Below are 25855 nucleotides of genomic sequence, written 5' to 3'. Positions count from 1 at the left end.
GGAAAATGTTCTCCTAGCCACAGCGATGAGGTTTTGCAGTTCATTACTAAGAAAGAGAAGAAAGGATAAAAGGGTAAAAACCAGAACTGCATGCTGAGCTGTCTGAGGCAGCACCAGCCTCTCCCAGGCTGTGCAAGCACACACATACTTGTGCGCACACACAAGACTCTTCTAAGAAACTATGGCCAACTAATTGTAGGGAGACTCGTGGGAGAGGAAATGAAATGAAAAATTGAGTCTGAGTTATAAAAATAAGTAATTTTTATCCTACTTGCAGGAGGCTTATATTAATTAAACATTATTACAGCGAATGAGATGGGGAGGGTTATGAAGTCTGGGGCTGGCTGTAAGTGTTCTCTCCTGTTGCCTGAGGCCCCACTGAGCTCCAGATATTAATCTTCTAAAGCACTCAAATGCTGAAGAGAGATAAACACTTGAAATATGAAAATATTTTTCTCCATAGCAGACACTGTGACCCTATGTCACGCCAAAGAATCTGTCATATGTCCATATAGGCTGCACTTACAGCATTACTGTGTCTCTCAGAAAAATGCCGAGCACCTCAGGAGCTGAAGAGAGAAATGATGTGTGCATTTGTGTGGGGGTGATTTGTGTGTGGAGATGTAGCAGATTCTCCTCTTCCCATATGTTTCTAGAATACATATTTTCCTCTTTAGCACTGCCTACCAGGTGTTGGCTGCATGGCTTTCCAACTGGCTGGCGGCACTGCCAATCTGGCCAGTGCCTCTGCCAGGTGGCTAACAGGTTCGCCCGAATGTTTGCATCTTGAGACTCAACCTTACGGCAGGGGAGGGTCAGGAGGAGCCCACAGCATGCACAGCTCCCTGGGCACATGGCATGCAGACACTGGAGTCACTGGGTATCGGGGCAGAGCTGAAGCCAGGTAAGATCAGCCAGCTCTCCCTGGGGTAGCCTTGAGTTTAATAAACAAGGACTGACAGCAAAGAGAAGCGATGTTACAGTGATGCAGTCTACTGTTATAAGGAAACTGGCAAATGTTCCTTGTGCCACCCGTGCCACAAAGTCAATGAGGGTAAGGAAAGGGCGCTGGTCCTGGGGCAGGTTCCAAGATGTGAAGCCAAAGAACTTGATCTATCAATCACACTGCCAGAGGCAGGCTCCCTTCCAACCCATGCCAGCACATCTCAGTGAGGTCCTCCATAAATTAGGCTCTTCCCCACTCATGCAAATCTTCTACTTCCAAAGCACAGAAGAGAAAAAGAGCAAAAGTCAAACAGCAAGAAGCTGGCATATTTCTGCATTCATAGGGCTGAGCTCATCCTTCACTTGGAGGAGGCTGAAATCTAGCCTATGAAAGCCCAGAGTGTAGAATATGTGGAGGCTATAGGCAATTTGAGCAACATATGGGAGGAAGAAATGCATCTCTAACAAAAGAGGAAATGCATTCTGGGGAAAAAGCATTGGGCCCTACAGAGGACATTTGGATCAGGATGTGGAACACAAAGCCTGGTCTGACCTACACGGTCACAGGGGATTCAAAGCCTAGTGTCCAATTCAAGGCTATCTCAAGAGGACAGTTAGTATAATTCAGTGCCAGCGGTTACAGTTCTATAAATAAGTCATGAACCATAAAGCGAAGTGTCTGAAAGCTTCCGCAAAAGAAAACGTTCAGCTCTGCACAGCCTTCACAACTCTTGATAGCTGTGCAATAATCAGTCATAGTGTTCACATGGAGAAAGCTCCATCAGTCCCCTCTTCCCACTTTGGTATGGTATTAACCATCTTACCAGGTACAGTCTCAGGGCTTGGTTCAGAGTTGCCAATCCAGGTGCTTGTAGGCTGAAAAGACCACATATAACCTGTTGCCATGTCGTGTGACCAACCACAGAGGTCTTCAGGGAGATCAAAGTTGCAGTTGAAGTTCGCAGGGAGATGGAAATCTTATAAAAAGAAATAGAAGCAAAATAAAATTGTATTAAAAATTATCTACCCATGAAGGGTTGCTATTAAAAACCAACACAAAACTAAAATAGCTGGCTAGCCTCAAATACTGAAGAAAGCATGAAATCTCACTCACACTGATGCTTTTAACCTATCTCACATTTCGTCAGCTCCAGGGATCAGCCTTAAGTTCTGCATCATCAAAATGCTCACACCATGTCCTGCAGCTAATCCACCAAACTAAGCAAATATAAAAGCAAGTACCAAATGCTTCCAGACTCTAATCAGCACCTTCTCTTCATCCCCTAGAGCCCTCAAATATTAAATACCTTCTTAAATGTCAGGGAAGAGTGCTTCCTGAGTGCCCTGTGCTCATCAGTTCCTGCTCTGGCTCCAAAAGGAGAATCTCAAGTGCTCCAGAAACCCAGCTCCTGAGTGACAGATCTAGCCACTTGCACCAGACGGGAGTTGTCTGTCAATGTGGTGAGCTGTCACTCACCACTTCCTACCTTCTCATGGAAATGCTACCAGGGGAAATGTGGGGCCACCATGAGCTCAAGCTTTTGGATTCTCAGTGGAAGGAGCCAGCTGCTATTTCTAGCTCCACTATGGACTCACCACATGGTCTTTGGGCGAGTCATTTAACTTTTCATCTGTGAAACAGGAGCAGAGCTACTTTCCCTGTATCAACAGCTTTAAAAGCTCTGGAGAGCCTTCCTGCAGAGCGAGGTCTGTGGGGAGGAGAGCACATGGCAGGAGCTGCACGTAGCAGCCGGGCAGCTGCTGGCTCCTTTGGTGAGAGAAGCAGCCATAAGGCACGGAGGCTGCAGAAACGGTCTGAGACCATCCCGAGCACTCACTGGACATGCACGTCACAGCCCAAATATAGGCTAGGTTTTTCCTGAGCAAAGAGGAAGTTTTGAATCATAGTGCCCACAAAATGAATGATAGCCAGAAGGAGGTGAGTGACTCGAGCGATAGGCATCAGGGGAATTTGTTGTGAGGGGCAGAGGGTTTTCTTTACATGCTCCCACTTCAAAACAAAACAATGCAGAGCATGGATCTTTTTCTTCCAATCTAATCTCCTACTCTGGAGAGCAGCATTGTTTCTGTTTGGCTGTCATAAATCTGATTGTCCAGAGAAACACGCTCATTGTTTATGAAGTATGAGAATGAAAATTGCTGCTAAATCTGAGGGAAGCTGACAGGGAGGCTGGTTCCACGCTCCACGGCATACTCTGCTTGCTCTCTTGCCCTGGACTCCACCCAGGAATCGTGTTGTTGCAGAGACTGTTACTGGCCTAAATTTCCTCTCGGCAGCTTCCCAAGTGCCTCAGTGGTAGCAGGGTTGCACAGTCTGATCACTGAGGCAAAGCAATGAGAATCAGACCCTTTGAGCTACTTCTGCAACTTGCATTTCCAGAACTGAACTACAGCAGAATCCCGATGGGAGGTGTGAAAAAGCCAATTAATGTTCTTTTTTTAATTTATGTATTTTAAAACCCATTAATTTTTTCTCTGGGACTGGAAGCTGAAGTGACAGAAGTCCTAGGAGCTATCTCAAAGGATAGCTTTTCCTCTTGAGATTTCTCATTGAAATCCTTGTGTAAATGCCCAGGCCCCAGTGCTGAGGCCCAGGCTCTGCTGCCTTGCCCGGGGCTGTGCATCTCCTCCATACTGCACTGTACAATTAACCCTGCACAACTCTTCCATGCCCACTTCCCTTAATCTGGACATGTCCCAAGCTTTAGATGCTTACATCCCCCTTGCAAGGAGCAGAAGAATATGATGTCTGCCTACCTGTCTATGACAGGTAGGGATCTGAGGCAGAGAGGATTAGTCCCCCCCAGCACTGGCTCTTCACAAGCACAGCATAGAGTCTAAACTAACATACAGCCTCTTCTACACTCAGAAGAGGCAAGCAAGTATCACAGATAGCAAACCATTCCCTGTACATCTGATAGCCATCTAAGACCAGGGGGACAAATTCCTGCCTGAAGTTAGTGCTCCCCTCTGCTGTCTGTACAAGAAGCCCAGACTGTCTTCCTAAATTTTAAGCAGCTGATATTAAGGAAGATGATCCTTAACAGACAGGTCTTCAGGACATCAGATTTTTCTACATGTTGTGATTTACTCCCACAGTTGTGACCTCTGCAAAAGGAACCCTGCATACCAGGCAGTCTGAATCTCTCCCCTGAATCACCTGCTGAATTTATGACACCCAGCCAAGGGGATCTGGAATAGAGATGGCTCCAAATGGGGCACTAAGTGAGTTGCTTGAGGTCATGTAAGGAAGCTGGGAGAGCAGCTCTTCAAGTCTCATACTCTAGGGACTGAATTAGCTGCTATCTCTTGCTCTTGATATAACGTATCAGATTTTGGCAAGTTGATTTTGTGGGTTCTTTGTGGGGTTTTTTTGTGTTGTTTTTTTTTCTTAAATCTTGGCCTATTGCTAATAATATTACTCTAAGCTTTCCAGGAATCAGCCCCACGTATAGGAACAAATAGGAAGATAAGAGTATTTGCTTAGCTCTTAACCCATCTTTTACTGAGATAAAGATGTGTTGCTCTGATACATACCCTCCTCTTCTCCACAGCTATCACCACAATCAGTTGCCTCTGCATCAGTTGGGTATGGGGTGGTGGTCTCTTCGCTCTTCAAAGTGGGCACCAGCGTCTCTGCAGTGGGCTTTACATCTGGAAAAAAACAGAGTAGAGATGCTGTTTCCAATAGACAGTACAAAAAGCCTAGGTAGGAGAACACAAAGCAACAAAAAAAATTATCATGTTCTTTCAATGGCAGGAGGAGATAGAACAAGAATACCATGAAGCGCTACAGGCTTGAGGACAAGTGGCTGGAAAGCTGCCAGGCAGAAAAGGACCTGGGGTGTTGGTGGACAGCAGGATGACCATGAGCCAGCACTGTGCCCTTGCGTTCAAGAAGGTCAGTGGCCTCCTGGGGTGTATCAGAAGGGGTGTGGTGAGTAGGTCAGAGAGGTTCTCCTTCCCCTCTACTCTGCCCTGGTGACACCGCATTTGGAATATTGTGTTCAGTTCTGGGCCCTTCAGTTCAAGAAGGACAGGGAACTGGGGGAGAGAGTCCAGCGCAGAGCCACAAGGATGATGGAGGGAGTGGAGCATCTCCCTGATGAGGAGCAGCTGAGGGAGCTGGGTCTCTTTAGCTTGGAGCAGAGGAGACTGAGGGGTGACCTCATTCATGTTTATCAATTTGTAAAGGGCGAGTGTCAGGAGGAAGGAGCCAGGCTCTTCTCAGTGACAGCCAATGACAGGACCAGGGGCAATGGGAGCAAGCTGGAGCATAGGAGGTTCAGTCTAAACATGAGGAAAAACTTTTTTACTGTGAGGGTGCCAGAGCACTGGACCAGGCTGCCCAGAGAGGTTGTGGAGTCTCCTTCTCTGGAGACATTCAAAACCCGCCCGGACGCGTTCCTGTGTGACCTGGTCTAGGTGATCCTGCTCTGGCAGGGGGGTTGGACTGGGTGATCTTTTGAAGTCCCTTCCAAATCCTAACATTCTGTGATTCTGTGTGATTCCGTGTGCTACAAATGTCAGCATGGTTCGAACTTCAAGTGAACTGTCTGTTTCCATATGGGAGTTCCTTTGATTCAGAGTCCCTGTTGGACAAGGCTGTCCTCTAGAAATACATGCTACTTTTTCTCTTAATTTTTTAAACTACACTGGTGTTGGCAATCCACTTAGCTGTCATTACTGGATAAGAGAGATCACAGGCAGAACATCTTTTTCTTTCATAAAGGCATATGAGATGTTAAAAAAACACACACAACATTCTCACCAATTGTGCCAGTTTATAAAACAAGTCACTCAAACCCACAAATGACATAACCGCAAATGGACCCAGAGGATCCCCCAGCGCACTCTGGCTTGCTGCAGAAAGCATCTGGTTTCACACTCCAGGCTCCTGACTATGCTTTCAAAGGGTCTCTGTCCAATTTCCCTCTCTCCAACATGGCCCGTGTGAAACAACCTCCAAGCAGGTGTCAGGGGAAATTTAAGCAAGAAAGGGAAGGATATTAAGATCAGCAGTAAATGACATTAGTTTCCAGCAGTCTCTCCTTTTACGAGTACAGCAGGCTTGATTCTTTCAATTTTTAAAAAGCAGCTGCTTTGCTCACTTATGTGTGATGGTGTTTCTTTGTCGGCACCCTTCAGGATATCATTTAATAAAGCCAGAAGCAGGAGGAAATGGCTAAATACATTGAATATTTTCCATAGGCTTCTTTTTCTGTTATTAAACATGTTGCACATAAAATGTCAGTTGTTTTTTGTTTGGGTTTTTTTTTAATCCCAGTGGCTGTCTTTTGTTCAGGATAAAATACCAAATAACCTCAAAGTCTTTTAATTTGTAAGTTCAAAATTGTTACAACCCCATAAAACTCCAAATGCAACCAAGAAGCAAATTGTAAGCAGTCAGGCACAGAAAAATGTCATAAAAATGAAAAGACAAAAAAGGGAGCAGGTGAAGGCAACATATCAAAAGCTGCAAGTTATTTAGAGCTGGTACATTTTTTTAGGTTGTTGTTCTCGTATATTGAGATTTATAGCTGAAATGTGACAATGTGGAAGGGCCTTGAAAGCCAAGTCCCAGACGGGACACAGATGCTGAGCGGATGTAAATCAAGAGTGTTGCATTGCCCTGGACAAGACGCAGAAATATATCTTGAAAAATCAGTTACCATGGCAGAGCCGCAACACGATGGTTACAAGAGATAATGAAAATAGCAGGGAGGACAACGTGATGTGTGAAATGGAAAGTGAAAAGGAGAGGTCTTGCTTGTTCGCTTTCTCTCTCCCTCGCCCAGCAAGTGTCTGTGCAACTGGTGGTAATGGCTGATCAAAATGCAAAGTCACTGAGCAATTGAAACCAGATGTTTGGAACTTCAAAGGAGAGAAAACCAGCTGCAAGCAAGCATTCATCAATCTCCACTCTTCAGAGGAAAAATTTTGGCAGGTCTTTGAAAGCAGTCAATTGCTGACTGCCTGCTTGCCAATTTTTGAGCTACTAGCCAACTAGTTTGTGAGCCCAGTTGCTGTTAAGTTACCTGTTTGACTCAGTAATTAAGACTCTCCTTGCTGATAAGAAAGAAAAACAGCTGGGCAGGGTACACATGGTCTTAGGCCCTCACTTGAAAATATTTTCAATCAGCTTGTTTTAATCCCTCTCTTAATCTTGTTCCCAAGCAAGTGCATTTGCCTGCATTTTCAAAGCCAGTTCTGTACCATGCCTGGGTCATCCCAGTAAAGGAGGGCTGTATCTTGGCATTGTCAAGGACTGCTGCATGTAGCCAGCCTGGACTTAACATGCAGATAATGCCATGGGCTATCTCTGCTCCCCAGGTTGCATCAGGGATATAAATGCTTTTTATGACATGGTGAATCCAGAAGATTACAAGCCCTGCTCTGATTACAAAGCTGAATGCCTGTAGATCAATAAAGCTACGAATATTTATGACTTGGCAGTTGAGTTTTAAACATTACAATGTGCAAATGATTAGACAGCCACACTGGGAAATGACCATAAAGCACCCTGCCTGGAAAAAACATGGGCTGCTGCTGCTGCTATTGAAACTGAACGTGGACATAGCTGTGAAAGAAAATTTGGACCAAAAAATAGCACAAGAAGTTGAGGATGCCAAACCCCTCTTGTTCTGTAATTTGAAGGACTGCAATGAAGGGGTAAGACATGTACATGTTCGGAGGTCTTGTGCGACTGCTGCTCTCCTTTGCAGCAGTGAAGCAGCACTGTGGTGCACCAGCCAGCAATGGTCTGTAGGTATCTGGAAGCTGGGGATTCCTGGGAGCTGCTGGAAGCAACGATGTGGGAGCTGCCTGACCACGTCTGCATGGAGCCTCAGCTCCCACTGCTTGCATGAAAGCCACGGCACCTGCTTCTCCTACAACATCCCAGAGATTCTGTAAGATTTAAATTAAGACTTAATCTTCATTTAAAGTTTAGATGATTTATGATGGATTCCCAGTCCAGGGGGAGATTGGCCATTGGCTTCAAAGGTGACAAATTATCATTATTAATTGTGTGTAAATGTGTTCTGTGATTTGCTGTTAAGTGTTTGTAATGTATCTCACAGCACATCACAGGAGGAAAGGGTAGTAGAGACTCCACAAAAGGGTAGAAGGAAGCTGTGTCTTTTGAGCTTCCTAGAATGGGAATTCTTACAAGAAAATGCCTTCTACAGATGTGTTTATAAAATGGAAATCATACCTCTTTATCACTGACATCTGGACACCAGATTCATATTTAAGCAGATTATTAAAAAATAAAACAGATTTTAAAAAGGAACAATTAGCCCCTGGCACTGAAAAGCTACCATCAGACACAATAAGCTGTTGAGTGTATTTTTGGCTTTTGGGTATGAAACTGCAGAGCAATCGATCACCATCAAGACTCAGAAGGCTCAGAGGCACAACCTCTACTGATCCCACTGAGTATGTTAGTCAGTTTTCACCTCTGTATTAAACGTAATGGTGGCTGCAAGGTATATCACTTGTGAAAAACAGGTGGGCAAAAGTGAACAAACTTCCCTGGTCTTGGGGTTGTTGCAGGCAAGTCGTAGAGTTAAACCCCCAACCTTGTCTGCAAAATAATTTTCACAGAGGGTTCAATGCGAGAGGAACAGTTGTTTTTACAACAAAACCTTATTGTGGCAGCTCAAGATACCTGCGTTGGTCACTGCATCCCTCTTCTGCACCTCTGCTTCACTTTCTACTTCATGTCTTACCCATTTGGATTAAAAAGCCCAAATGTTATCTAACATGGAGAGTGGGATAGCCTGCACAACATCCAGATTGAAGATCTGAAAGGAGGTAGAAGGGAGCTGGGGAGAAATCCTGCATGGGGTTCTGTGTGAAAGCTTGGACTGGTGTCCAAACATTGCTGCTACTAAATCAAGGGCGGTTCCTTTTAAGGTGGAAGTAAAAAGATGGGCTCAGGTCACGCAGCCTTCAAGGCTGCAGTCTCCCTGCCACTGTATGGCCCTGAGTGGGGACAGCAGGGAGAGAAATAACCTTACACTTGCACCTTGCTGGTTTCGCACCCGTCATGGCCCCGATAGAGGCAGTGGGTAGAGGCACAGAAGCTCCTACCTGTCCAGTCGCAGCCCAGCACTTCCAGGCGCATTCCTATTCCCGCTGGGGACCACCTCTCTGGGTGCACTCGGACATACTGGGCAGGAACGGGGTCAAACCTCCGGACTTCAGGGATATCATAGTGGATGTTGCCTTCAAAGAGCTACAGGGAGAGACAGAGAGAAAGAAAGGCAAGTGATGTATGCAACCCACATGCTCCCTACCAGACTAGATAATTTGGGTCTGGCAGGACACAGCCACAGTTTGATATAGTTTATAGCTGTCTGACTTTGGGCCATCGAGTCCAGCTGAGCAGAAATTGGGCTGTTCCTCCTCAGTTTCAAGAGGATCAGACAGGCTGCTTCTAAGAAACTTGCACAATCTCTCTTGGCCTCTGCTTTATATCCAAGGGTTAGATTCTGATCCAAGCCACACAGGGGAAGTCTGGGGAACATCCACTAACTTCACATATAAATAAGATCAGATTTGTCCTTTGGCAAATGAAGAAGCTACTGCATGTTCTAGGATAGTGTAAACGCTCAGTTTTCCTCACAGTCCAAGTACGGCTGCTTTTCAGCTTACGTATATGAACTCAAGTCTGTGGGGAATAAACAGAGGGCTATAGATAGCATCAGGCCTTCTAAGACTCAGGATCAGGAAAAATTAAAACTTACCCGAATTTTCAGAAGCAGATGAGTTTGCATAAAAACAGAACAGGCAGTAACAGAGAATTCATTTGTTACTCAAGCCCCCTGATGCTCCCATACCGCTAAGCAAAAAGATTATGGGGAACTCCAACAATATGGGAAGCACACAGGGAACTTCAGGGGCACGCCACTGTGTCAAATGGGATTTCAGACATAGCAACTTTCCCAAAGAGAAGTTGTGATTCACCTTCCTCTTCTAAAGGTGCAAGCCTCAGCAGCAACACCTTTTCCCTTAAAATATGTAATTAGTTTGTGTCAAACATAGTTGAACATGCAATCTGGTAGGCTCTGACTTGCCAGGAGCTGGGAGGAGCAGAAGATGATGTCCACATCCCCAGGCCTGGTACACAATAAGAAATGGAGGGAAACTGCCAGCCCTGGGGCAAAGTGGAACCTACACCCTCTGGTACAGCTTAGGAGCATGATCGGGGGACAAAACCTGGAATTTCATGGTGACAACCCAAACTCGCAAGGTTTTTGTGGGGAGAGACAGCTAATTTCCCAAGAACCCATCAGGCAGATTGAAGATAGCCAGAAACTTATCTCATTTTGCAGCTGCTCCAGGCAGTGCCTACCTTGGCTTGCATTGTTTTGGGGTCCTGGATGAATTCCCAGTCCTTTCCATTCATACTGTATGCCACCTTAAACTTCTTCACAAAGGAGCGAGACTCGGTGGTGGTCATGCTGTCCCCTCCACGAGCTCCCTGGATAATGATGCCTTTGATATTCTTTGGGATGCCAAGGTCCACTTGCAGCCACTCCTCCCCAGGCTGGGCTTGGGGGATGCGGGGAAACCAGCCAGATCGGCTGCTCACCAGTCGGGCCATGCTGGGAGACCAGTCGTAGCCTCTGATGGAAGAGGCTGAGATCTGAGAGTCGGGGATGAGGCCAGAAAGCATTCCCAGCAAGTTGGAGCAGGGTGAATCTGCAGGGGAGAAAAGGGCATGAACAGCTGGGGTGGTTGAAGGGAGCACTTGTGGTTTTTCCTGCAGGTTTCTGCTCTGGGCGTGAAACCAGCACTGGGTGCTTCCCCCATGCCTCCAGGGCCTGGGTGTCTGTCCCCACAAGCACATGCCATGGGATGGATGCTTCCATATTGCTCACAGCATCAACATTCCCACCCCAAGCAGCCATGAGAGCTGTGGGTGACAGTATCTCAGGATAGGCTGTCAGAGGGACAGAGAGGAGGGCTGAGGCCAATGGGAGGAGGGGACCCTCACCTGTGATGCGGCAGCCATACAGCTCCAGCCTCAGGGCGATGCCATTGTGCCAGCTCTGGGGACGGATACGCACAAAGCGTGTGAGCACCGGGCTGTGGATCTTGTTGAGAACCACTTCCGTGGCATCCTCATTGGCCTGAAACGTCTGCAAGGGAGAAGAGGCACAAATACAGTTATGTCCTCTCCAGGCAGAAAGAAATAACCAGGTCAGCAGTCGAAATAATTTCAGCAGGGAAAACCAAAGAGAGGCTTTCTGGGTAAGGCCAGCCTCTACCCAGGGCAAGCAATCAGGGGCAAGCAAGGAGACCTGAGCCACTGGCAGGACAACATGGTGGACAGAGTCACTCATCAGGCAGGTGACCCAGGAGCTTGTAGCCCTTCGTGGCACACCAAGGCACCTCGGACTATCAAGCCATGGCTGCTTTAAGCTCACCCCTAAACCTACAGCTGCTCCGATGCAAAAGGCCAGACATCCCTGAATGCTGCATGAGACCTTGCCTCTCCTCCATGGGTAAATGGGCTGACATCCCGACACGTCCTCACACTGAGCTCCACTGGGAACCATCGTGTGCAAGCAGTGGCACGAGCAGGGAGGATGCTGCCTCTGCCTGAGGCGATGAGTGACCATCCCAGCCAGCTCCTTGCTCCTGCCTCTCCAGCACACGCACAGCCTGCCACACAGAGACAGCTTTTCAGGAGGGTTTAAGATCCGACATGATGTGAAAAGGCTGCTGCCTTACCAGATGGCTATAATCAATAACTACCAGATGGATGTTAGATCCACCCCTCCTTCCCATTATTTTAATAGGACTTAATACTTGTGTTTCAGGTTGCAGTGGGGAAGAAAACAGGGGAAAGAAGAAATACCCAGTCTGAGGGTTATTTTCAACCCTTTCTCTGTCCCCAGTATAAAGCACTAAAGCTCACAGACTAAGGCTGCAGCCGTTGCCCACTTTCTCTCCAAGCACACAGGCTTTCAGGACAGGGCTAGAGCGTCCACTGATCTCAGCCAGGAGCTGCATTCACACTGAGATGTTGGCTGGGCTCTTCTGCAGGCTCCTACCCTACATATGCCATGCTAAGTACAGGAGCTCCTGCTAAGTTTATCTCAGAGCAAAGCAGGAAAGTGTAATCCCTGGCACCAATCTCCTGTCAGGCAAGAGTCAAACAATTCAACTACAGATCTCTATGATCTGGGACAGAAAAAAGGGTAAGGCTGTATCCTGGCCTCTAGCCTTGAATAGCGGCTAAGAAGCATTTTCAAAGACACCCACTGCTCTAGGCCTGCAGACGGCACAGGTTACTGCTCTTCTCCTAGGATCCAGCACACCAGGGTGCACAGAGGGTGTTCACAGAGAGAAACAGTGGCTGTTCACAGCACCACAACCAGCTCTGTGCTGCCTCTGCACATCACCATCCAGCCCGGGATGGTAGCACTCCTACCCGGGTAGGGAGCAGCCACCCCACTGAGTGCCTTGGTTGCAAATCTGGCTGGTAATTGGGATTTGGAGTTGATGTGAACTTGAGCAGAAATGCTAATCTGGAGGATATATATCATGCTGCTACCGTTTAGCAACACAGCATGGTTTATGTGTTTTTAATATCCTATTTTATCCTGTCTGACCCTACTTCCCATCCTTTTCCTTGCTCAGCAGACACCAAATACCCTTTTTTCCAGCAGGAGGGCTATAAGAAGAGTGGTTACTGTGAAACACTCTCCACGCATGCGTGTGTTTGTGTCTTGTAAACCTCTGGGAACACACACACACACACACACACAGGCTGAAAAGGATACGTTTCCACACCACAGCAAAGCCTCCAGCTTTATGTCAACACAGGAGCTGACACACAACACTTTGCCTCTGAACCTAACACCGGAGGACAGGAAATGTCTATCTGAGCTGGTGCAACTATTTTAGCATGAGGAGCGGCATGTCAGGTCAGCCCAAAGGTCCCTCTGTCCCAAGGGGTGGCTTCTGATGGTGGCCCCAGCAGTTGCCTGGGGGCAGCAAGCCTGGGGGAGTCTTCTCCTGGCAACCTCTCTTCGCTTCCCACAATCAGCAGTTTGAAGACTCCATGAGCCAAAGGTTGCATATGGACCAGCATGTTTAACAGTCACTGATGAGGTTTGCTGCTCTTTTTGGTTTAACATATTTCCAGTTTTGTTCTTTTTTAGCTCACTTCGCACATACGAGCATCAGGGGCCAGAATCCAAATTTACACTAGCATAATTTGTTGCTGACTTCTGCAAAGTCAAGCTTGACAGAAAGCAGAAGCAGGACTGAGCCCAAAAACTTTATCACTACCACATGCATTGCTGAAAGCATCTCTTACATGACCTTAGTCCCAACCACCTGCTTCCAAGGAGAACAACCTCAATTCTGCTTTCAATGTGGGGCCCAGTAGTTTCCTCAGACTAGATCACATTCAACAAGCTACCTAACTCTGAATGGGAGCCCTGACACTCCAGACTGCCAGTTTATGAGGGCAGAAATGACACCTGACTTCCAGCTCTAGTACCAGCCGCATTGGCAGGATCTGCCTCAGTGAACCTTGTTTCTGAAAAGCTCCAACTGATCATAGCAAGTCATGGCTTTGCACCCTGTTCGGCATAACAGGAAGGGGCCATTTCCAGAGGGCAAGTGCTTAGTGCTGTTGGAGAAGCGGGGTCCTCCCGCATGCCTAGTCTTTCAGCCTCCTTCCCCGGTGGAAATGCATGGTGACCTCCGCAGGTCCTGACACTTCTGACCAGAGTCTGACCCTGAGCACACAGTTTCTCTGCACTGAAAATGCCAACCTCAGAGCCCAAACGCACCATGGAGAGAGTCCCATTGACTTGAACAGGCTTTACGTCCTGCCTCAAATTAGCACTCACGGCATGGGAAGAACTAGCAGGAAAATGTGTGAAATTGGGAGCGCCAAGAAAGCAAAGATTTCTCCCCCCTTACCAAAATAGAACATTGCTATTCCTCCCATCCTATCTGCTTCCCATCCCACTCAGCACATATTTTGAGCCAAGTCTTAGAATGGTGTAAATCAACATATCGCCATCGAAGTATAAGAAGTCACAGTAATTTACACCAGCAGAAAAAAAAAATCTGGCTGTGATGTAGGGAGATAGATATATACACACTCAGCAGAGAGCACACATGCGCACACACACGCACACACGCTGAAGGGTGACGGAGCCAGAAGACGAATGGGAAAACCATTAACAAATTAAAAGCACCTTCCAAGAAGCAGTCAAGGGAACTAATTTTCCCTGCTGCATCAAAAAGCTGCCCAACCCCATCCCATATACTCTACATTTACTTCCGTTTTAGTCCAGTCGGCAGGTCCACATGTAAAATTAAATTGATAATCAATGAGAGCTGACCTGCTTAATTAATTTGCTGCAGAAAGCAAGTGGCGGGAGATGGTGTCTAGGCTGGAGGAGGACTGGCCAAGTTTTTCCACATGCACACACATGCAGTCTCCACACCAACACTTACAAGTCGTATTTCTGACATGTTGGAACGGCCGCGGGGTGATGGGGGGATTTCTGAAGCTGCATTAGTTCCAGTGGGTGTGGGAATTGTGCCAATGACAGTTTGGAGTGAAGGGAGTGAAGGACAGAGAGACAAAAAGCGCCGTGAAGCCGAAGAGGCAGCGAGTCAGGGAAGGGGCAGGAGGTATCCTCTCGCCTACTTTATTTATTGTGCTGCTTGGCCACTGTGCGATTTCTCAGGGAGCTGAAGAAAGCGGCTGGGAGAGGCAGAGGAGAAGGCCAAGGATGGCAGCAGCCCTGCCTTCGTCCGTATGTATGTGTCTCTGTGGACCCACTAGATTTACTGCAGGATTATGTTACTCCTGTGGAGACAGAGCCCTGGAACAGAGCATGCTAACAGGATTAAGGCTTCAGGATTTAGACAGAGAAGCATGAAGGAGAAAAGTAGGGGAGATTATTTTCCTTGTCAGATAGGAAAGGCATAAAATGGGGCATGTTTGATGGTGGGAGGATTCTGGCTCAAGTGGAGGGTGGATAGTTCTGGATTTATTAAATCCAGGAACAAGGAGGTTAAAGAAAAACGAGACTTGGCAACACTCAATGAAGCACAGCCGCCTGGGCAAGGCGTAGTGTGCTGGGCTGGGCTTGCCAGCGCTGTGTCTTTGAGAGGCTCCTCTCAGATCTGGGAGTCACCAGGGGCATGAGGAATGGCACTCTGTTATGCTGCAAAGGAGATATCAGGCCTAGAAGTACAAAGCTGCAGCCTTGCTAGCAAAGCCAGGGCTGTAATTCTCCCTTGATACTGCACCAAGGGTGAATGTGCAGGGCTGCCTTTCCCAGAGCCTGATGTCTTTGTCCTGCCTGCAAAAGCAGCAGAAGCAGGTTGGAAGCTGGGGATGCTTCTGGGCAAACCCTCTGCACCATGATGTCTCTGCGCAGAAGCACTTGTGGCCTTCTGGGTGATCACACAAGCCTTTCCTGAGTTTTCCAGACAAAGAAGCAACAAGACTGAAATATTTTCTCTCCCTTCCTGGGTGAATGAACACAGGAGACCCCATAAAGAACTGAAAGGACAGAGGAATGCTCCTAGAGGAATGCTCCTAAAGGAATTCACAAGGGTCTCCAAAGAGTCATCCTCAATAGTACCCACCAGCACCAAACACCTCTGACATCCCCAGCTCCATGCACAGCTGAGATATTCAGCACCTTGCTGCAAGTCAAGCTGCCTTCTTGCATCCACCTGAAATACCACTCAGGGAGGTGAGCTGACCCAAAGCCATCAAAATAAGTAGGAAATGGAAATTGCACATCAGCTGGATCTTGCTGCCATTTCTCAACCACTGACTTCTACAGATTCTCAAAGCAAATGTTTCAGTTACATCATTCTGTTTTACACATACAGCAATGGAAGCAATGAGAGTACCCATCACAGTCCCAACCAATGCCAAATCCTGAAACACATCCTGTCCCCCAGTCCCTTGCCACACTACATAATCCCCATGAGCTGAACTCTGCAGTTACTAAGGCACAGTGGATCAGACCACACGGGAACTGGAATCCAAAACCCTACAAAGAAGGAAGTGGATCAGAATGGATGTCCACTTTGTGTTCTGATAAAATCCTCATAGTCGAATCTTTCCAAAGAAAAAAGCCAAAAAACAAAACGTCAAATCCTGCCAGGATCCCCCTTCAGCCAGGTTGCTGGGTGAGCCTCTCCCTCTGGTCCCACACCTCAGGCAAGGACAGAGTATCACCCCCTGAAGAGAGGAGCATCCAGGGTGTGTTGTGCTGGGCTTTGTGGGGACTGGGCTGCCAGGCAGGGTGAAAGCCCAGCAGGGATAGGGCAAGAAGAAGAAGGTGTGAGTGGGGCTCCTCTCCTGCTGGCTGCAGACCTGCTGCTGCCTTCCCACTGCCTCCCCACCCCACAAATGCAGCAGCACTCAGCACGGAAACAGCCCAGCCAGCCCTGTCTGCTGCAAGCACATATTAATCTTGTTTTCCTCCGCTTCATCCTGTCTTTCCCGTTTCCCTCACCGTGAATGCCAGCAGCTGAGGACTCAGAGGTGAGCAATCACATTTTGCAGGAAAACATCCTGGCCTCGCTCTTCTACAGGATTCTGGAGCAAGAGGAAGCAGGAGGTGAAAGAGAGGAGGTCAGAGCTCCCCATCCTCTGCAGAGAGCACCATCCCCTCCCCACCTCTCCTGCACTCACTGGTTTTCTCTTGCTTTAGTTCCCCAATGAAGATGTAAATGTTAGCTGACCCGCCTATAACATGGCAGAGCTTTGCTTCTGGCCCACACAGCCGGCAGAAATTCAGAGCAGTGTTTGATACACCCCATATGCCTATGTGTGCATGTGCATATATATATATGGATGTGTGTGTATATATAGATATCTATGTGTGTGTGTGTATATATATATGTATATATCTGCATGTATATAGAGGAATATAGAGTCTCTGTCTGTCCACCCCCTCCCCTTCCTTCCTGCTCCTCATGGCACCAAATCAAGCTGCGGCAGACTTGACAAATCTATTTGGCATGGCTCACTCCACCGTTGCAGCCTGAACCGTGCAGAGCGCCGCACTGATTCAGGGAGAAATCTGCACCTTGAATACAGACACCTGGGAGCCTGCCTAACGCAAGAACGGCGAGGATTAATGTAGGCTGGGAATGCAGGGCCAGAGGCCCCCAGCACGAAGCCCATGAGTGAGGGGCTTTGCCCCAGCCCTGCTGCAGCTCAGTGGCTGGCAGCTGGTTGTTCGGTGGGGAGGGAAAGCAGTCACCCGGATGCAAGGGGTAGGCAAGCCACCAAAAAGCAATTACTTATTCTCCAGCCTTGGGAAGCGTCTGCTAAACTGAGGCCAGAACATGGGAACGAAGTGAGACTGGAACAGAAGAGTAAAAAAGGAGAGGTATGGTTTTTCCTTTTTTTTATGAAGTGAGAAAAACAGAGCAAAAAAAAAATTTGATAGGACTTCAGGGCCAAATCCTGAAGTGGTGGTAATTCATGTGTCTATGAGACTGCTTTGGTTTTGGTCTGTGAGACACCAGCCAGGTTTTAGGGTCTTGCTGGAGTGATGTAAATTGTCCCAGAAGCACTGAAACCAGCTGTGCTGTCCTGCTCCACTCTGGCTGAGGATCCAGTGTCCAATGCCCAGGATGTAAGGACAAAGACATCTACTCTGCCTTGCAACTAAAACCACCCTTCAGGCCATACTCCTGCTCCAGTTAGACTCCAAAACGTAAATTTATTGCCAGTGGTTATTTGAAACACTGAACTGTGTATGTAGCCCATCATTCTGCCCAGCATGTTGCCAGTCTCCCATCTGCAGAAATGGTCCCAGCAAGACCTCAAACTTACTAATTTCCACAGGCTGCCCAGGGTGAGGAGAGATAGCCCTGGTTCACAGAAAGGTCTGCTGCAGCCAGTGAGTCCTGGGAGACCACAGAGCCTGCATATCAGTGCATGGGCAGGGCTTTAGGTCTATATGTGAGCTCTGCCATAAGCTCTCACCCTGGAGCCAGCCAGCTTGGCTGCTGACTCTCCTATGGGGTGCTGGGCTGCCCTATGCCTCCATTTCCCTACCTCTAAAACAGGACTGACACCACCTCACTGGCACTCAATGAGTGTAAACATTCCAAATATTGCAGGTATGAGACCCTGCTAGGGGCCTCTGCACAGAGAGGACTCATTCTGGGAAGCAGAGTGCATTTGAACCGTGAGACACACTTGTGAGGAAGGGGAAATCACATGGACCGGAAGGGAAGGAAATGTCTGGATGAATCCTGGACAAGGCAGGCTACTGCATTTCATGCCAGCAGTGCCTGTGCCAGCAAAGGGAGGGGACAGCTAATTTAAAAGAAGTGCTGAGCAAGCAGAAATTGCTGGGACATGCATGCAGGGGGGAGGTGTGCGGGACCCAGGCACCGAGTTCACACAGACAGATTGTGGCATGTCAACAGATCAACAGAGAGGACATGAGCCGTGGCAGCAGTGCTGGTGGGCACCATAGAAGACCAGGGAAGGGCTTTCCTGAGGTGCTCTTAACTAGGAGATAACCACACAACCAAGGCACGTGACAAAGCAGGACCAGCCCAGCACCACAGCTGCCCTAACCTCCCTCCTCATATGCCAAAGCTCCTACGTGGACCACCTCGAGCCTGTCTCACCAGACCAAGGCAGCAGCCCCCACATGGCTTGGAAGGGCTGAACACCCATATTTACCCTCCCACCCCCTCACTCCGATCTCTGTGTGCCTCCCAGAAACACAGCAAGAGCATGCAGCAGCTCCCAGGGCTCAATGCATTCTTGTTGACCATGCCTGCTAGCGCAGATCCCACAGCTCTGGCAGCCTGAATTGCTCCTCCTTATTTATTGTTCATTTTTTCCTCTGGGATGGTGTGATCTCCTCTTAGGATTTGTGCCCTTTCATTTCCAGGCCTCAATAACTCCTGAACTACAGTTTCATGTGGTTTTGTGATTGTTAACCCAGCATGCAGACGGCGTTATGGCCATAAAAGCTCAATGAATCTTGTATGGCAAAACACAGGCTGTGAAAGCATTTTCTCCTTCATTTGCAGTCAAATAACATACTCTCGCCATCACGAAAGATGCAATGGCAGCCAGGTTTTCCAAGGAATAGTGTTTCCTCATTGCTGTGCAGAGAAGAAAGGACTATTTCTGCTCAGGGCATCATCAGTCTTCTAGCCCTCATCAGAAAAAGGGTCCCTCACAGATTAAACCCTCCAGGCTTGTAAAATCTCTCTGTTCTACTCCCTCCCATAGACTGCAAGACTCACCAAGGTGCATGCAAAGGAGACAAAAAGGCCTTTACCTTGTGGTTTTTCCCATGTCGGTACATCATCCAGTCCTCCCCATTGGTGCTGACCTCCAGCTTGTAGGTACGGACATAGTAGCCATTCTGGGTTTCTCTGGAGATGGCACCCTGTGTGGCAATGGCCGTGAGCACAGTCAGGAAGTGGAGGTCCACCTTTCCAAGGGAAAAAGGGACAAGAGAGAGAATGGTGACCACCTGAGAGCCCAGATTGACTAGATAGCTCCTCCCTCTGTCTCTGAAACACGAAAAGGAGTAAATTCAATCTGTCTCACTTGACGGTGCACATTTCAACAGGCACAAACCCCCTGGGTTGCCTTAGCAGGATGTCTGCAGATAAGACCACAGGACAAGAGTAACTAAGAATCTTGATGTCTGTCCATATGGGACCATCACAAAGGCTTCTTCCTGCCTCAGACCAAACAGGATCTGCACAGAAGCTCAAGTCCATTAAAGCAGGACAGAGGCTGACTTTTTCCATGTAAAATAAAAGCATGGTATCCAATTTGCAAGTGCCACAGTTCCTGGTTTTGCTTTGCTCTTTTTTTGTTTGGTTTTTTTTTTTAACCATGTGGGTTGAGAAAGGTCAGCAGAGATGGCTTGGTAGCACTGCCATGAATGAAGAATGAGATGTCTGCTAGAGGGAATGACAATCCACCACCTCCTGTTCCCAGTGGCCGTTAGCAAGCAGTGTCTCACAGTGATGTGACACAGCCAGAAGCCGTGTGCGGACAGAGACTGTGTATGTAACCAGTTCCCAGGGAAAGCCTTTGCTTTGTCAGCCCCCTGCCTGACGTTAGCCTGCTCGTGCTCCCTGCATCATTGATGAGATAAATATTATTCTAGTTGCTTTTCCACGTGCCTCCTGGAGACTTTGATTCTCAGGCCAGTGGCGAAGCCTGTGGCCCTTGTAAGTGGCAGAGGTCCCTCAGTCTCTCTCAATAAGCTGGAAAGTCCATCAAGGTTTTGGGCAGGAAGGAGGGGATGGGAGAGTCAGCCCTTGTGCAGGCGTGCTAATGGGAGAGCCAGCCTGTCGCATTTCACGGAGGCACTGCAGATCCCCTGCTGCTCGCTCCTCATGAGCCACAGAGGCAATAAAAAATTCAACAAGCCCTATGGTCAAGGGTCAGTTTAACAGCGTGACGCTCCATTTGGTAAGGGAAGAGAGGAGGGTGTGGAAAGCATGTGTACCTGGAGGTACTCTTTGTTGCTGTCTACATTGGGGGTCCAGCCATTGTCATCACTGTTGAGCCGGCTCTGTTGAGGGGTCCATCGCCCATCTGAGTAGGTGGAAGAGGCACTGATCTGCATGTTGGAGATCCTGCCAGACTCCATCCCCAGCGGCACGTTGCACTGGAAGTCTGGAGCAGACACACACATGCACACAAGCAGATCAGCTCACAGTTTCTGTACTTCACTCCCAAGTGGAAGGCAGTCCTGAACTATCCTCCCAGCTAACCCCAAGCAAAGCTGCCTGCCTGGAAAAGATGAACAGATCTGCACCATCTTGCAAGTTGTGTATGTTCACAGATGGCACTGAAAAATTAAAGATGAGGCAGCTTTATGTTTGCATGGCCCTCTAAAAACTAATACAGTGCAGAACTTTCTCCCTTTTTTTAATCTCCTTCACCTCTGTACAGTTTCAACACAATTCTGTCCCTTCCCTTCCTCCATCTCCACCAAGATGTCCCAAGTCCCCTTGCCATAAAGTTCCCCATCTTCTTGAAAGCCAGAGGTGAAATCTAAGCACTGACAAGACGAGGAGAATAGGCAAGCACAACAGGACAGTGCTTACTGCTGTGCTGCCCGCAGGAACACCAAGACTTTGAACGGACAGGTCTAAAGGTTTTATGTGCATGTGAGAGTACGGATGCATGTACGTATGTGTGTTTGCATAGGTACATGCATTATACATTATATCAGGCCCATAGGAATTAAACAGCCAAGAATATGAAAGACTCTGGTATGCTTTTTTTTAGTTTCCTCACTTTGAAGGCTTTGAAAATCACAATTAGCTCAATCTTATTGCACATATTTATTTTATGGCAGCTGTCCTGTAAAAACAATAGCAAAGCAAAAATTGATAGGAAATACTGCATGAGCCCAAGCGTGTTGCTGCTGTAAACCAATGGTGCTCCATCAAACTGCCTGTGTTTTTAATGGGGCCAAGTCAACCCTGGGTGGAAATGATGGGCCAAGGTAAGATCTCAGCGGTATTATTAAAGTTTCAATTTACAACAGCAAAAATCAAAACAGGTCTGGCCCTTTAACAGCTCTTGTGCTTGATATCTCAAGCTGGTGTGCTGTTAACATTTTATTTGCCAATCCTTTGAAAGAACAGAATAGAAAGAAGATTAAAGAACAGAGCCACTGAGTGTGGTGAAGAGCTCATGCTTGTCTGTAACTCTCACAGTCTCAGCAGAACATCTCTAACTCACTCACAGAGCAAGAGCCTGTAACCCAGCTGTCCTGCTTCTGCATACCCCCTACTCTACCCTGCTCTCCGTCATGGGCTTTCAGTGTCGGGTCAGGGACCCCCTCTCTTTCTCTAGGACTGAGGGGTGTCCTGAAGGCTGCTTCTGTTGTATCACAGGTTCACTGTGAACAAAGGTCAAGAACTGTAGCTCTGATGTAAAATTCCATGGGAAAACAAATCTTCCCTCGCCTGCAAGCATTATCACAAGGAAGCAAAATGTTCTTCATTCTCAAAACACACAACTTACTTCCTCACTCTGCATCAATTTACCTTCCTTAATAAGGGATCTAAAACAAATTTTGGTTTGAAATTCTTAGAGCTTTAGGCATTTTTTAATTAGACAGCAAAGAAATTCCAATTTGTAGTTTGGGGCTGTGAATTTTTTGAAAACCAGAGAGAGGGAGACAGTCTTTTCCCCCATGCTTTAATGAATCTGCTGCACCCACTGGGCTGAAGTCTTCCCCTGACTCCTTTGGGCTGAACACATACATGAAGGATTCTATCCCAAAAGGTATTGAGAAGACTTCACGAGCAAGTGAAAAGTCAAAGAAAGGTCAGAAATTGTGATACTTACTGAAATCTCACTTCTATGAGAAACAGAGAATACACCTAGTGTAACTGCTGTCTGCATTGCTGGTGGGAAACCAGCCCCTGGACACACTCCTGCCTGCCTCACTCATGCATGCGCCAAGTGAAAGACTTGGGAAAAACAGGTGACACGATTGCCTAAGTCATATGCACTCATTTCCAACTTACTTTCTGGGACTTCCTGCTGGATCAAGTAGTACTGAGCAGAGAAACCATCTTTAGCCACTGCCAGGTCTGTGTGGAAGGTGAGCGAGAGGACACCAGTGGTTGAGCGGATGTCTGATGGCATCTTAGTGCCACAGTACCTGCCTATCAAGGGGCCAACTGCAAGAGAAAGAACAGTAAAGGTCACACCTGCTTTTCCATGGTCTCCTGGGTCACCATCAGATTGACATCACTCAGCAGGGATGCCTTAGCGGGACGAGTTGGGATAAAAGAAAGGCTTTGGGGATGGGCTATTTTTCATATCCACTGGCCTGGTGCCGTGCAGAAATATCCACTGCAGCAGGCGTTGCTCTGCAATTGCTGGGAAATGCTCCAAACTGCTCTGTTTCTCAGTGTTGGTGCAGGGTAGGGAGGTTCTTCCAGCACTGCATGAACCCACTGGCCTTCCCTGAGGGAGGACTGGTGGTATCTTAAAGTGTCCCATGAGGTTGTCAGATCAGTGGTTACAACAAAGCAGTAGTTTGGGGTTTAATGCATGCAGCCTTCTGCAAGTGCACCGTCCCCACAGCTGGCCACGTATCGCCCTGATGGCAGGCTGCATGCTGCAGCCATGTCTGAGCTTAGGTATTTCTGGTGTTCAGACACAGACTGCACAGTTTTGGAGTTTTGTGAGCCACCAAGAGAGGCTTAGGACAGCAGTGCAGCACTCCATGGCTTACCCTGAGGGATGCCATCCCAGATGTCCAGCCAGTCGTACTTGCAGTCTCCTTCCCCCGCCTGCAGCGGGTCATGCTCGAGGTCAAAGAGCTGAAAGTGGAGGAGGATTTCCGTCTTTGGCTTGGCTATGATGGTGAAGATGCAGTCCAGGTTGTGTGGATACTTGTCAGGGAAACCTGGAGACTCAATAGTGCCATTAGAGGCAGTGAAGTTTCTGGAGCAGTCCTCAGAGCCTGTAGTTACAGGAAAAACCACACAGCCTTAGCAATAATGCAGCTTAATGCCAACAGCTTGACACACTGGAAACCTCATTTTGAGCTTAGAGAGGTTGTGTATTCACTTCTGGAAATGTCCTGTAACCTAAGAGCTGTGTGAATTCCCACAGGGACCAAGAGGGTGACTTTCAAAGTTTTCCACAGGTGGACAGACAAGGTCTGCACGTTTACTGGAGTAGACAGCATGTGTCTAAATCTCTCAGACAGCTCTGCAAATGTGACCCGTGAGCGAATTACTGCTGATCCCCCTGACAATTACTCCACAAACAGGACCAGGAGAGTGATCCCATTCAAAGCCACAGCTGTGGTTTGGCAGACCAGTGCCCTGCCATGTCCCCCAGGCCAGTGGTGGGGAAGGGAAGCCATGCTGAGCTTGGCTGGGCTTCCGCTGCCAGTCCTACCCACTGTCTGCTGGGCTCTCCAAACAGCGACCTGCCAGGAGACCTGTGTCCACTACCCCAAAGCCTGTGGAAGGGCTGGCCAGTGTGCAGGGGGCTGCCATAAGTGGTCCTTGCTGCTGCAGCTGCCACCCGTCGGCCACGCTGACAAAGGGCCACAGCAGCTCCAGGTCTGATGGAGGAGCCCTTGTTTGGGGAGGGAGCTGATTGGGAAGGGGCAGAGAGGAATCACGGGGTTGTCATCTCTTTGGAAAAAGTGTCCCCAGGGGCTGGTCTCCTGCAACTTCTCCCCCTCTGACACAAACATCTGTGCCTCAGTTTCCTCTTGAGAAAATCCGGAAGCACAAATATGTACACAGTGAAAGGGCATGGGGGAGGATGCCAATGTCTTCACTGTTAGCTGGAAACCTTTGGGAAGTGTGTGGCTAGCCTGAGGCCCTCCAAGACCCACACAAAGGAGAAGGTCCAGCACGCATCCCTGCTCCGTGGCCACGGCAAGAGCAGGAGTAACAGGGGCTGTGGCAGGGGAATCTCTGCTGAGAGAAGGAACAGAGCCCTCTTTCTCACAGACCAAGCTGTTCGCAGCAGAAATGCAAGTTATTTCTATCCTTAAGGAAGACCTTTGCATGGTGAGGAGGGCAGACAATGTTGCCTCTTATTTACTGCTGACCTCAGCACTGGCCTCAGCTGTAGCCAGGCCAGCTCTGTGCCCCCTCTCATACAGCCAAGGTGCCTCAGGGTGGCCAGGGAAAGGGGAATTTGTGTTGTATTCATACCACGGTGACTTTGAAACCACTGCGCTGTGAAGACAAGACAATAGGCAACAGAAATCTGCAGCCCGAAGCTATCGGAGGGTAAAGGGGATGTGTGAGAGACTCTTGGCCGCTGCTGCAACCCGGCGTTAGCATTCACAAAGGTTTCCACTTTGGTTTTACTGGGACACCCTCTTTTTCCTCTACAAACCCTTCTGCTCCAGCTCTTCCAGGCAGCACAAACCTTCCCCTGACTAATGGGAGACTTGTTATTCAATTCAGCATTAACCTACAGGAGTCAGGCCAGCAGCCTGCAGTAATAGCAGGATCCCAGCACTGCGTTATGCAGTGCCTAGCTGGAGAGCTACTCAGGAGAGGCTCTTAATTGACTACCTAATGAAGCTGCCAGCTTTTTTGGCGTGAACCTGTGGGGTAAAACACAGAAGCAAAAAAAAATAAGGCCAAACACAAATCACAGCATAACGCTGTGAACAGGGATGAGCGTGTACTTTGTTCCAAACAGCTTGAAAGACAAATATGTAAACAGGCAAAATAACACAAGCTCCAAGCTAGGTAGAAAATCAAAGACTAAACCCAGAGTCAGGGCCCATCCTCTAGAGACAGGAGAGAGACCTAAGTATATCACTGCATTAGACAACAGCTTCCTTGTGCGGGGGCTCTTATTGCATTTGGCATCTTTGTCTACAGTTTGGCTGATAGCAGCAAACACAATGATCGGTTTTTTATAAGGAAGCTGCAGATAATCAACAGGAGTCATGCTGGCTTTGGCTGCACGGACCAGCCTGAGAGGACACTTTGATGCCCAGCTCAGGCCAGCTCTGCCAAACTGACTCACAAAGTGAGCAGCAGGGAGGCTGGACCAGCCAGGGCAGGCGGCTCTTTTGTCAGCCCACAGCCCACTGACTGATACCCATCAGGGGATTCAGAGATTGGTATGCAGTTGTTTGTATGCAGATTGCTCCTCTCTCACACAGTGATAACAGGAATTTAGCACAAGGTGTGGAAAAAAATGCTCAGTTGAAAAGAGTTGGTTTTTTAGGTCACCTTTAAGAAAGAAAGAAGCTGCAGCAACGCTGCCTTTGTTGATGTGGACAATGATAATACAATGACCTTTAAAGCTGGTGACACCCTTGCTGGCTACCCTGACAGCTCAGACTGTCAGCAG

The 25855-nt window shown here is 48.1% G+C and overlaps 1 protein-coding gene across 1 annotated transcript in view; it reads right to left on the bottom strand.

Moving 5' to 3' along the window:
• Window positions 1-25855, bottom strand: part of NRP2 (neuropilin 2) — a 71079-nt gene that overhangs the window by 19156 nt on the left and 26068 nt on the right. Inside the window, exons 5-13 of the mRNA XM_010188915.1 lie at window positions 23247-23477; window positions 22531-22686; window positions 20490-20659; window positions 19299-19454; window positions 10973-11117; window positions 10328-10677; window positions 9064-9208; window positions 4504-4620; window positions 1777-1922 (exon numbers count right to left, since the gene is read on the bottom strand). Of these exons, the coding sequence (XP_010187217.1) occupies window positions 1777-1922; window positions 4504-4620; window positions 9064-9208; window positions 10328-10677; window positions 10973-11117; window positions 19299-19454; window positions 20490-20659; window positions 22531-22686; window positions 23247-23477 (1616 nt within the window). The remainder of the gene's footprint in view (window positions 1-1776; window positions 1923-4503; window positions 4621-9063; window positions 9209-10327; window positions 10678-10972; window positions 11118-19298; window positions 19455-20489; window positions 20660-22530; window positions 22687-23246; window positions 23478-25855) is intronic.

The sequence above is a fragment of the Mesitornis unicolor genome, unplaced genomic scaffold, assembly GCF_000695765.1.
Source record: "Mesitornis unicolor isolate BGI_N332 unplaced genomic scaffold, ASM69576v1 scaffold38847, whole genome shotgun sequence".
Taxonomy (NCBI): Eukaryota; Metazoa; Chordata; class Aves; order Mesitornithiformes; family Mesitornithidae; genus Mesitornis; species Mesitornis unicolor.
This window is presented reverse-complemented; position numbering and strand designations above follow the sequence as displayed.